Raw genomic sequence first — 13,369 nt, 5'->3', positions numbered from 1 at the left:
TTGGTGAATTGCTTTCTCAAACAGTCCCACTAGCTTCTTCCTGAAAGGCAAATAGAGAACATGGCAAAGGCTCACATGAGATTATTGCCTTTGCTTGTGTTGGCTGAACCATGTGCTGATGAGGGCAACTCTTTCTAATACCCTTCCATTCCCCAGACCAGTTCCTACATTTATTCTAGCCTTTCTTATTCTTTTTCAGACTTCCCCCTCCCTCTGTTGCTATAAGAAGGGGAAACAGAGTGTAGTTCTTTCATTTGTATTTAAAATGCTGGCAGAATCACAAAATCAACAAACACCAATTGGAGGAAATTCTCTCATTCTTCTGATATATCAATCTTGTATGCAGTTAGCAGTAGTGAGAATAATTTGTTTAGCATGAGGACAGATCTAACATTTTTTACAACAGCAAGGCTAGTTTGAAAGCCCCTTCACCATATTCGATACAAGCATGCCTTTTCTCTCCTGGGGAAGGTTTCCGCAAGCTTGCAATACAGTCAGTTTGAACCAGGAGGGAGGAACACCTTTTGGATAGTACCTGTAATAGTGCAGACACAATACTTCCTGCCTCCACTTCCAATCACTGGAGCAGTTTTGTTCTCTCCCCCCCCCACACACACACACTAAATGTAAAGTGAAAGATCGAGGAATAGATATATACGTGCCAATGTTTAGGTAAGTTGGGGGAAGGGATCAGTAGAAACCATTGCTAAAATGAGCCATTTTAGAGTTGGCTAGAACATCAAAGGGGCCATATTTTGCTGCTGCTACACCGCTTTCCAACAAAAGTTCTCAAAGTGGTTTACATAGAAGATTAATGAATAAGATGGTTCCCTGTCTCAAAAGGACTCCCAATCTAAAAATAAACGTAAGGTAGACACCAACAATAGCCTCAGGAAGAATGTTGTGCTGGGGTTGGATAGGGACAGTTGCTCTCTGCTGCTTAATGTAAGAAATCCACCTTTTAAAAAGATCTCTCTTTGCTCAGTTAGCAGGGGTCTGGGTCCAACCAACATGAGTTTGTGAGAATGAAAATAATAAATTTTCCACATCACTAGCTGTGACTCCTATTACAATCTTAGGTCTTTCTTCACGCTCAATTACTCATTTTGCTGCAGCTTCACTTTGGGGAAAACAGCTATGAAAGATGTTGCCTTACTCCAACTTAACTGCCTTTCAGCTGTATTTATTAAAATAACTGCTTGCTCCAGAAAGCATTCCATAGTTGGTTTTGCTAGGGAGAAGTTTGATTTCTCTTTTCTCTTTTTACTTGGGCATTAGAGCCAAGGCACTTCTGGAAAAACCATCAGGAACAGCTGAAATCTGCCTTGCATCTCATCTTGACTATTGATAGCTGCCATTGTGTTCCTGCATCCCTAATTAGAGTTTCAAGCTCTATGATGTGTTGAGTGTGCTCTTCTTGACTGAAGTTGTGTCAATGCCAGCTGACTTCTTTCCAGGACAAGAAAAGACATTCTCTTCCAGTCTGTCCCTCCTTGCCCTGGCATGTCGCTGAGCTGCTCTGTGATATGGTTCATGTGCACAAGATACAGAAACTGCTTACAAATGAGTGCCCCCCTGAGGTGCTACTCACTGATAGGGAAGGGCTCTAGCCAGTTGCTTGACATGGCACACATGGAGGCCTTCCTCACAATCTGTTAGTATGGAAGACCTGCAGTCTACTTTGTGAAGCAGCAGACTGGAGCCCCTTCCTGACAACAGACGTAAAGAGGAGAAATGTTGCAGTCTGAGTATGGCATAGCAGGTTGCAGCTGCCTTTCTCAAGTGGCTGGCCTCTGCCATCACACCTACTTTTGAGGTGTGCTGTGTCATACAGCAGGCTTAAACCTTTTCCTATCGAATCTATTTTCCCAAACTACTATCAGCACCAGTGTGGCAAGTCAGACAAAAGTAATTGCTGTGCTGTTATGTGCTTACATATATGAAGAACAACACAGGAGCTTCCCAGAACAAAAAGGAGCAAATGGTAAAATATTCCTGAAGAAAATCACCTGATGCAGGAACTTGAAGTACTTGCTTCATTAAAGTACTTGAAGTATGAAGTAATGAAGTACTTGCTTCATTAAAACAACAGAACTTGGAGCTTTTCTCTTTTGACTGAGAGCTTTGATGTGTTAGCTAAGCCACCCAAATGAACACATTTCTCTCTCTTGTGTGCATGCATATGTCAGTTTTGCTGTAGTGTATGCTTTTTTTGTAAAGGTTTTTTTCTGCAGAACTGTATTTCTTTCACATATTGTCTAAAATATAAAATAAAAGCTGTATTTCACATTGTCTAAAAATATGTTTTGAAAACGCATGCTTGCTTCTGTCCCTCCTAAAATCAGGTGCATGGATCAAGCTTGGGTTTAAATATCAAATGAAGAACTGTGCCTAGAACATTCTCAGTAATGTTCCTTAAATGATTATGAATCATCATAATCAACAACAACAACTGTATTTGTTGGCTGCCCCATAAGAAACTGTTCTTTGGGTGGCTCACAACACAACATTAAACATCCAATAAAAACATTCAACACATTAAATCATAACAGACCAAAAGTGAAAAAGAAAATACAAAATACAATACAAAACAATTTAAAAACTATTTAAAAATAAGTTAAAAATCAAATTTAAAAATGAAAATTTAAAAAAATTGAAATGGAATGAATATATTGTGCATTCCCTTTCTCCCCTTTGGAAAAAAGGTGTTATGTTTCAGCTTCAAATAGAGAATGATGTTGGATTCATGGAGACCATGTTCCTCTATGGCAGGGCTTCTCAACATGTGGGTTCAAGATGTTATTGGACTTCAGCTCCCATAATCCCCAGCCTCAGTGGCCTTTGGTTGGGAATTATGGGAGTTGAAGTCTAATTACATCTGGGGACCCACAGGTTGAGAAGCCCTGCTCTATGGGATCTTAGTCTTTAAGTAGCCTATTACATTTTTGTGTTCGCTTTCTTTCCCTCTTAAAAGTGAGCTTGAGTTCTTATTTGGAAATGCAAAATTGTGTCCTGAATGTGTGTACCAGATTTCATTCTCGTATCTTGATGATCAGCTGAGTTACCACATTATACATTGACAAATGGAATGCCAAATAGGTGGGTAATTAAACCAAAGGCCTGCCATTCCTCAGCCAAGTGCTGAAGGTGTCAAATAGCTACCTCTTAAAGTTGCTACTTGTAGCCTATAGCTGCTACTTCAGGAAGGCAGAGATAATTCTATTTTTAAAAGTCTGTCTTAGTGCAGCTAAGCTGTTTTATTCTGACCCTACCATGCAATTTGTGGGAACTTGCTTCCCTGATTGCTAATGATGTACTATCCTCTCATTCCCAGGAGATTTACAGAGCTTAAACACTACAGTGATGAGCTGCAGTCTGTCATATCGCACCTTCTGAGAGTCAGAGCTGTAAGTATTTCCCATTTGGTTTCGGAGTCAGTGCTCTTTAAATAAGAGAGTGACGCAGCTGTCCCTTGTTATGACATTCCTTTGACTTTAGTATTGCTTTTGGGAAGTAATCTTTTGTTTTCCTGAAAAGGTACTCTTGTTTTGCAAAATAAAACTAATGAAATTATATCTATGATGATTGTTAGAAACTGGAATAACTGTGGTTTGTGTTAGAACAATTTCGCAGGTGAAGCAAGAAGCCCTCAAAGTATGAGGCACCTTCCTGGGGTTGATGTGGAAGATGTGTCAGTCTTTCTGACCACTTCTTTGTCTGCCTAGTTGTATTATGGGGACGTTCTCTCCTATCCTTTCGTATTGATCTATCTATACTTATCAAACCACGTATTTTTCCCAAGCTGTTTGGATTCCTTGCTTTCCTCCCAGAGAATTTGAGACCATGCTATGAACTCCTGGATCTACTTCTCCTTTTACTTCCATTTAATGTACCTACTTTGCAACCAGCAGGCATGGGCATGCACTGTCAGGATAAGAGGTTTATGTTCTTGGGTGTGTGTAGAGAGTTGTGCCTTAAGGATGTTCACTGTCTGAGTCTGAGAACCAATGAGTTTAATAATAATAATAATAATAATAATAATAATAATAATAATAATAATAATATAAAATATTAATAATATAATAAAATATAAAATATTAATAATATAATAAAATATAAAATATTAATAATAAATAATAAAATAATAAAAAATTCTGGAACCTAATCCCAAAAAAATATGCTGAGCTGAGCTACTTACTCTGGCAAGTTCTCTTTCTCTGCTATTGAATTATATCGCGGCGGATTGAAAAGTAGCTAATATAACTCTAATCTTTAAAGACTTAATAGTTGCTTTTGAAAATGATCCAGACTTCAGGACTGGGCATATTGTCAAAAACTGCAGTTAACAGACTGGTTAAAACTCGGAGAAATATGAAAGTCGGCATCTATTTTTGCAAAGGAAAAATCATACATCAGCTCTAATATCCTCTGACTTTTTGAGAACATCACTGATTAAGCAAGCCGGATGAGGTGGCTAAATTGATCATATGTTGGAGTAGTAAAAAAATAATATTCATTTAAAAAAAAACCACCTTTAAATAATATGTGATGGTATAAAATGGTATCTTGTTTCTTTTTAGATTGTATGCCCCTTTGGGACAGAGGAAAATCTTATTCTATGTAAACCTCTCTATTTTTGTTGAGAAGTGGTATATAAATATCCATATTATTAGTGGTTGATTCTGATGGATCAAGATATGAACTGAAGCAAGGTTGTTGAGAAGTTGGTGGGCTGTGATTACTGCAACTTTTTCTTGTTTGGGTGGACACTGACAAGGGGAAGCGCAAATGTGTGACTTCTTTTCTCTTCTCCTCACCCCCCTCCATTTTGTTATGCTGCTTTGTGGAATGCTAGTCTACTCCTATATGGAAGATAAGTTTCTAAATATGAACATTTTATTTGATAGTTTTCCCCAGAATCTCTCTCTCTCTCTCTGACTTATTTTTCATATTAATAACAGATTAATATTTATTTTAGAGAGTAGCAGATCGACTGTATGGTGTGTACAAAGTCCATGGAAATTATGGGAGAGTTTTCAGGTAAGTGATAAGAGCTTTTTAAAAATAAAAACTACTATTCTGGGCATGTGTGTGTAATTCCTGATCTCAGAAAAATAACTTTTGGTAGAATTTGTGTTGGAAAGTGCTGCTGCATCTCAAATGTACTAGAAACAGTTCACCTTGATTAGTGCATCTTAGAATTAACTGGATGAAGCCCTGTTTTTATTTACATAGGTCCCTGTCTTGTATTTTATAAGTAGAATTGTTCTTATGTGTCCTCAACAGCTTATTAAACTGTCTTTCACAATTATTTCTCTTATATGTGTTGCTCTTCTGACTGTTAAGTTTTACTGAAAAGCATCTGGAACTCCTTTAACATGGTTCAGCCAAGCATCTTGCTGTTTCTAGACTGAGAGGCATGAGGTATAGTTGCAGGCAGTAAAAGAGGGGGGAAATTATATACAAGACTGTAAAATGTTAGGAGCCTTTCCTTGAAGGGCAAACACAGCTGAACCTATCTGAGATTGCCTCCAGCTACTGAGGAGCCCTTTTAAAAAACACACACAAAAAAACCCATTTCTGTTTGAAGCACTTTGGCTGTGCTTTATCCTGTGCAAGCTCAGAAGGAAATCCATTCACGTTGGATCACTGTGTATTGTAGCTGAATATTTTGAACCTCTTACCATATTGCATGCTGTGTGTCTATGGCTCAAGTGATGGTTGTGATTTTGTACTGATGGCTTCTCCCCAGTCTGCCTGCCGCTTTTATGGGTAAAAAGGAGGATTATTTTTCAACGTGTGCCTTCTTAATACTGTAAAAAAGCAGCTAGCATCATGACAATTGCACAGATGCTCTATTTTTAGCTCAGTCTTAAGAGCTGACTTAAGCAATGGCTTTTTGTAATTTATATGCCTGGATTCTATATGCAACTTTCCATCTTGCAGGAAAGTTAAAGAATCTGACTCTGGTACTGGAGAATCTCCTCCTCTTTTCTGTGTTCAACTGGCAAACACAATCCACTAGGCTAACTGATTGCAGATGTGTGCTTCTGATTTTAGAAAAATCATGTAAATTTCACTCTTGTAATAACTCTAGATCAGGGCTGTGCAACTTTGGCCCTCTAGCTGTTGTTGTACTACAACTCCCATCAGTCCCAGCTTCAGTGGTCAATAGTCAAGGAAGATGGGTGTTGTAGTCCAACATCTGCAGGAGAGTTGAAACTGTGTAGAGTAGAAGCCCTGTTCTAGATAAACAAGTTAATAGATAGTTTATATTTACAAATTTCCATACTCCTTTTCAGGTAAGACTCCCAAAGCAGTGTGCAATCCATCTCATAAAACACTTAAATCTCCTATGAATGTGACAGCATCTTGTTTTCCACCTTAACTAGCCAGATGCCTCAGGGAAGCCCACAAGCACAGCAAGCAGGCAATGGCTCAGACACTGTTTGTTCTCCAGCAGCTCCTGTTCAGGGGCATTACTGCCTCTGAACCTGGAGACAGCACATTGCTATCACTATTAGGAGACACTGATGGTTCATGAACTCGTGTAATCCCCTTTTTTGAAGCCATTCAAGGTAGTGGCTGTCACTCCATCCGGCTATTGCTAATGATGATTATTTCTATCTCATTAAAGATAACATAAAGCTATACAACAACAATGGAGCACTTCTATAAAATATTATTAGTTAGAATACATGAAAAATAGGATATGTGTTAAAGAACAGCAAATTAAATTTTAAGATAAGGTTCTAACTTTATGGAAAATATGTAATGTAAAGTTGAAAGGAAATGGCCATCTCTCTTTAAAATATTAATTTCATCTGGATCTGCTGGTAACATATAAACAAAATATAAACTCCATGGAAATATATCTTTCAGGCCATGGGCTTGGAGAATGCATTTCATAAATGAAGCTTGCTCTTATATATATATATTTTTTGCTATAAAATGAAAGAATTAAGTGATGCCACTTAATTAAGGTCATAATGCCTCAGAATGCAAACCTTGGTGATTCATAATACTTGCTTTTAACATGAAAGCAAGCATTAGGGCCTTTGAGTTCAACTTTGATTGAGACTTTAATGTGAGCTAGGGAAGAAGTGCTCCTGCTGCATTCAGCCACTTGCTTGGCAGCTGCTGCTCCTGCAGTGCTGGATGTCTTTCCCATCCTCCTTGTTGGTGGTTGTGACTGCAGCATGAAAGGAGCACACACTCTCCTCCCACTCTTGCATGTAATGCTGGTATAACATGTTAAGGGCGTTCAGGAGCCCTGGGGAAATTATACATCTCAGGACTCCTAGCGCCTGGAATGTGCTATGGCAGTGTTGCATGTGCCGGGGAGCGGGGGAAATAACAGCAGCCACCAGGTGAGGGGTAGGGTAGGGTATCACAGATTGGGGCCAGCAATTATGAGTTAGTTTCAAACTCTTAAGGGACAGACACTGAGAGGGTTCTGCCTTTTGCTTGTCCTGATCCAAATCAAGCCGGGAGAGTATGTCAATCTCTCTTCGCCTTCCTGACATGCACAACAAACTTACCAAATCTCCTGTCTGCAGCATTACTTGGAAAAATATATTCACCAGTCCATTAATGATAATTGAAGAGAATATTTTGGAGAATTATTCTATCCATTCCATTAAATGCATTGGCAATTACAATCCTCCCTCGCCAATGGCAACTTTCCCCAATCACGGTTTTAAGTATCCACGACTGGGAAATATTGACTGGTCTCGCCAACTACAACCCAAGTATCCATGATTTGGTGAGATTTTTTAGTGATGAGGGGTTTTCACAATTCTGGAGGGTTTAGAGGTTCAATCCACTCATTTTTCTTGCTGACCCTGCTAACTCCTTGTGATTTTGAGTGGTTTGGGGGGATTCAGAAGTGCTTTCAAGCAATCTTTTAGGGTTCAGAATTTTCCAGAGGTTCAATTTGCTCACTCCTCTTGCTTATTCTTGGTGATTTTTAATGGATTCCAGGGGATTTTTGGCAACGTTTTTGTATTTTTCTTTGATTTTTGCGACTGCAGTTCCCCTAGCCCTCTGATTCCCATTGATTTCAATTCTTTGCCAACCACAAATTTGCCAAAGGTAAGGTTTTGCCAGAATGGAACCCTCGTGGTTGGCAAGGGATGACTTTATTCTTTTCCAAGGCTTTGGAGTTCATCTGGGGAGGGAAGCTGATGTGCACCTCAAGTGTGTGGCTAACTACAAAGCGGTTTTGGTAAGATTAAGATTTAAAAACAAAACAAATCTTGGCACAATTTTATAGCTTGTTTTCAACTAGTAATGGGGAACATTGTTGATTTTTCATTTTGAGGCAGAAGTTTCCCTCCACTTAGAATTGTTCTTCAGTGTCTCTTCTTCAGTGGATTTTTAGTAGATTTTATATTGGGAGTAAAAGGTGTTCGAAAATCCAGTGAATTTAGACCTTGGAGAAAGTTGTTTATTTTATAAAAGTGAGGCATTGTGGCCTTTTCCAAACTTTGGGGTAGTAACTGAATCCCTATGAGATATTAGTACAGTGTTGGATTTTGACACCAGTACAGACACCTAGAAAGAGTTTGGGGGAAGAGAGATGCTGATGGCTGACCAAACACCACCAGCTGCAATCCATGGACATCATCTGAAGAAGAATACTACTTGAAATGCAAGGGGCATGCTCTCTTTTTTTAACATCTAGTGAGCAAGTAAGTGTAGGAAAGAAGGACTTCTGCAAACATCTTTCGTTTTAATCTTAGAGCGTATAAAACAAAAACCTTTTCTCAATTATCTTTTTGGCTTTTGATATATCATGTACCTGTGTTGGTGGGATCCTTTAAAAAGGAAAACTGAACTTGTGCGGTTTTAATTTCTTTAACCTGAATTTGCCTGTTAAGCTGTGCTAACTAGAAGGGAGGGGGTTAACACAAGCCATTTTGTTGTTGTTGTTGTTGTTGTTAGAATTGTTCTTAGCCTAGCAAGCCTCCCAGGAGCCAGATCTTTGCCCATATTAAAATTATAGAAGAAATACTAGGAGAGTACCCCAAGCACTGGACACTCCATGGTTTCATGAAGAAGAGCTTAAATGTGCAAAGGCTTTTAACTTGTATGATCCACATATGGTTTTTCCTTTGCTGGAAGCAGCAAAAGTACCAGTCTTCGGTCAGGAATGAGGGAATGGAGGGCAGGGAGAAGATACATTTCTTCATTAGGATCTAGTAACTTAAGATTTCAGTCTGTCCAGAATTTCCTTCACCAGGTAGAACTGAGTACATTCAATCTATTTTACCACAGGACCAATAATAGGGTTTTTCAAAACTTGCCTCCCCACCCATCCCAGCACCAAATATTCCAAACATGAAAAGATAAAATTTCAATATTGCTAGTTCTACAGTGCAAGAAAGGAAGTATTTTATCAGATAAGGCACAAAAATGTGTTACAGTAGATATGACTATCCTTTCCAACTTTAAGCATTCAAACAAAGCTTCTGTGGGAGGAACAGATTGGATCCCTAAACAGCTGAAGTAGAGTTAAAAACAACACATAAATGGTCAGGATGGAAGATCAGCATTTAAAATACTCGCAAATTTTGCTTCAAGTACTACTACTTGAAAGAAGTTCAGTAACTTAGCCAAGCATGAGCTTAAGCTTTTTCCATTTAGATAACACCTGGGGAGGAACTTACTAACTTCCTCACCCTTCATGTGCAATGTTGTTTCTTATTTAATTTTTTGTGTGTGTTTGTCTCTAGTGAATGGAGTGCAATAGAGAAGGAGATGGGGGATGGGCTGCAGAGTGCCGGTCATCACATGGATGTGTAAGTACTGACTATCTGAGAGTTGATGGAAGCCAGATGGGTACATTAAGAAGTGGGCGGGGGTAGCAGAACGCAGCCCTGAGAAAATGGTGCATTATTGAAGAATAGCACTGTGGGCTGTAAGCATTTCATTGGTTTTAGTTTGGGACTGCTTTAGGGTCTGTTGCATTAAGTAGCCCAAGGAGTCCCTAGTGATTTAAAGAGATTTCTTTCTTCTTTTTTGTTGAAACTATAGAAGAACTTGGCACCCTTCCATCATTTTGTTCAAGCTACTATGCCAGAAACTGGTGGAATAAAACCTAATGTACTACAGACCTGATGTTCTCCATTTGTTTGACAGCAGTGATTTTTTTTACTATTTCATAGACAATATGTGAACTTACAGGTTTTGTTTTCAAAATTCCTTTTCTTCAGTGTCTGAATCTCTTCTGGTTTTGTGGGGCACTTGGAAGTCTGAAGTGTTCCTTTAATCCTGATGACATTCTGGAAATTCAGAACAAAGAGAAGGTTGCACATCTGTAGCATTCAATATGAAAGATTTATTTATTTATATAACGTATTTATATACTGCCCCAAACCAAGGTCTCAGGGCGGTTCACAACAAAGCAATAAAGAAAACATTAAAATCAAAATTCTAAAAACAATTTAAAACAAATCAATAAACAGTCTAAAATTTAAAAAGTTAAAAAGCCCGGGTAAAAAGATGAGTTCAAACACTTTTTAAAAGCCACTCGCTAGAGACGGGGAGACTATTGTTCCCACGGTAAGCATGTTCCAAAGTCTCAGGGTGTCAACAGAGGAGGCCCTTCATTGGGTGACATGAAAGTAATACAGGAGTCATATGGTCTTTTGGAGGTGACCCCGAGACCAACCTGGCTGCCGCAATTTGTACTAATTGTAGTTTCCGGACTATGTACAAAGGCAGCCCGACATAGAGTGCACTGCAATAATCAAGTCTGGAGATTACCAGCAAGTGTACTCCTGTTCTGAGTTCATGAACCTCAAGAAACTGACGCTGCTGGCGTATCAACCGAAGCTGATAGAAAGCGCTTCTGGCCACTGGCTCAACCTGGGGAACCAGGGAAAGGTGTGGATCCAGAAGCACTCCCAGAATGCGTACCTGTTCCTTCTGAGGAAGTGTGACCCCATCTAGAAAAGGTAGATCAATATCACTTCCTGACTGACAACCCCACACAATAAGTACCTCTGTCTTGTCTGGATTCAGCCTGTTTGTTATCCCTCATGCAGCCCATTACTGCTTCCAAGCAGGCATTCAGGGAGGATATGCGTCTCCTGATGAAGTTGACATGGAGAAATAGATTTGGGTGTCATCAACATACTTATAACACCCAGCACCAAATCTCCGGATGATCTCTCCCAGCGGTTTCACGTAGATATTAAAAAGCATTGGAGACAGTATGGAGCCCTAAGGGACCCCATATAAAAGCTCAGATTTTGAAGAGCAACAGTCTCCATGTGACAACATCTGTAATCTGCCAGAAAGGTAGGAGCGGAACCACTGCAAAGCAGTGCCTCCCACCCCCAACTCCCTCAGATGTTCCAGAAGGATACTATGGTTGATAGTATCGAAAGCCGCCGAGAGGTCCAAAAGGACCAACAGAGTCACACTTCCTCTGTCAAGTCCTAATTGGAGATCATCCATCAGGCTGACTAAGGCAGTCTCCATCCCATAGCCCATACAAAACCCAGTTTGAAATGGGTCTAGATAATCAGTTCCTTCCAAGACCGCCTGGAGCTGGGAGGCCACCACCCTCTCAATCACCTTGCCCAACCATGGGAGGTTGGAGACAGGCCTGTAGCTATTAAACTCTGAGGGGTCCAAGGTAGGCTTCTTAAGAATAGGTCTAATAATTGCCTCCTTTAAACAAGGAGGCATCCTGCCCTCCCTCAGAGAGGTATTTATAATTGCCACCAGGCTCTCCACAACAACCCCCTTGCCATGATACTATAAGCCATGTTGGGCAAAGATCAAGCAGACAGGTGGTAGGACGCATCGTTCGTAGCTTGTCCACATCCTCAGGAGTCACAAGCTGAAATTAATCCAGTCTAACCACACAGGAGGAGTTGCTGGATACCTCTGCTTCTGACACTGTGATAATTGTGGAGTCTAAATCTAGGTTGACCCGAATACAAGAGATTTTGTCCACAAAAAACTCATTAAAATAAGTGTCACAGCAGGCAACTAATGGTTCCAGATTCTGATTCAAGGGAGTAGGGGGCCCTACTAGCCCCCTCACAACCCTGATGAATAGCTCCGCTGGACGAGAGCTTGTGGAAGCAATACGATCAGAAAAGAAACGCTTCTTTGTTGCACGTATAGCCAGAGCATAGATCTTTAAATGTGCTCTATGTCATAATCTGTCGGATTTGAGTTGAGTCTTCCTCCACTTGCACTCCAGTCATCTACCTTGCCGCTTCAGCTCCCGCAGATCTTCCTTATACCAAGATGCCAGTTCTTGCAGAATTCTTATAGTGCAAAGATAAATAAGGTGCTTAATAGGCTAACTGTTTGTGGGTCCTAATAGTTCCAAGTCACACAGCCATCACACAGTGAAGAGAAGTTCAGATGCCTTTTTCCATTACTCTTTGCCTGAGCTGGGGGAGATCATCCTGTGATCAAGGATCATGGTTCTCCTTCTATACTGTGGAGGAGGTCATCTCTTGGAATGTGTTGGGCTGAGCTGCTTTATAACTCAAAGCTAGCACCTTTCACTTTTCTTAGGGAGCTATGGGAAGCTGTACTTAATGTGCTTCCACAACCTACACCCAATAAAGTGTATTTACTTCTCAATAACTAGAGGTTTCAGTGCATTAAGTCCTGACAGCCTGCCATAAAACAGCAAGATGGAGCGGTATTGCAGAATGGCCTTAAATCTTTTCCCACCAATGTGATACTTACAGTGATGTAAAGGGTGTACAGTTAAGGGGATGGTTTCTATATCATTATGAAAAACTAGTCTTCAGTAGGTGGGCTTAAGTCAGGCTTGTCTCCTGACTTAAGGTTGATAGTAAGAATACTGGTGTTGCCAGCTTATATCTTCTTTTTTTTAAGTTGCCTTAGAAGTGTGACTTACCACAGTGCCTACAAGGTACTGTTATAAATAACAAGTTGTATGCGAGAGTGTTTTGTATTTTTAAATTGCACATAATCCACCAAAGGATAAAGACACTTATCAAAGATAAATCCAAACTAACTTGTTTTTATGGGTGTTAGTCCAAACCAGTCCTGCAATCTTACTAGTAACTTCAAATGCACTGAATCTGTAAGCATGGGCAGGAGTATGAATTCTGATAACTGTTTTATAATCCACAACTGTTTTATATTTCTATAATATGCATATTTCTACAAATTTGCTTAGTTTTGTGCACTGTCATTCACTTAATATTGGTATCAAAGACAGATTACTTTGGAGCAAGATGAATCAAGGTGATTTCCTTTGTGCTCTGTTGACCAATCTGGTTGGAGAGGTTGACCTGGCAGTCACTTGCAAATTCACATCAGCTAATGGAAAAGATAGCTTTGAAGCTGGCACTCCAAGCAGGTT

General features: G+C 39.8%; 1 protein-coding gene across 1 annotated transcript in view; it reads left to right on the top strand.

Moving 5' to 3' along the window:
• SNX4 (sorting nexin 4) overlaps positions 1-13,369 on the top strand; it is a 60,987-nt gene that overhangs the window by 20,697 nt on the left and 26,921 nt on the right. The window contains exons 7-9 of the mRNA XM_053247361.1: positions 3,335-3,407; positions 4,979-5,040; positions 9,738-9,803. Of these exons, the coding sequence (XP_053103336.1) occupies positions 3,335-3,407; positions 4,979-5,040; positions 9,738-9,803 (201 nt within the window). The remainder of the gene's footprint in view (positions 1-3,334; positions 3,408-4,978; positions 5,041-9,737; positions 9,804-13,369) is intronic.

The sequence above is a fragment of the Hemicordylus capensis genome, chromosome 1 (assembly GCF_027244095.1).
Source record: "Hemicordylus capensis ecotype Gifberg chromosome 1, rHemCap1.1.pri, whole genome shotgun sequence".
Classification (NCBI taxonomy): Eukaryota; Metazoa; Chordata; class Lepidosauria; order Squamata; family Cordylidae; genus Hemicordylus; species Hemicordylus capensis.
Note: the sequence above shows the minus strand (reverse complement) of the source record. Positions and strands in the feature narration are given on the sequence as shown.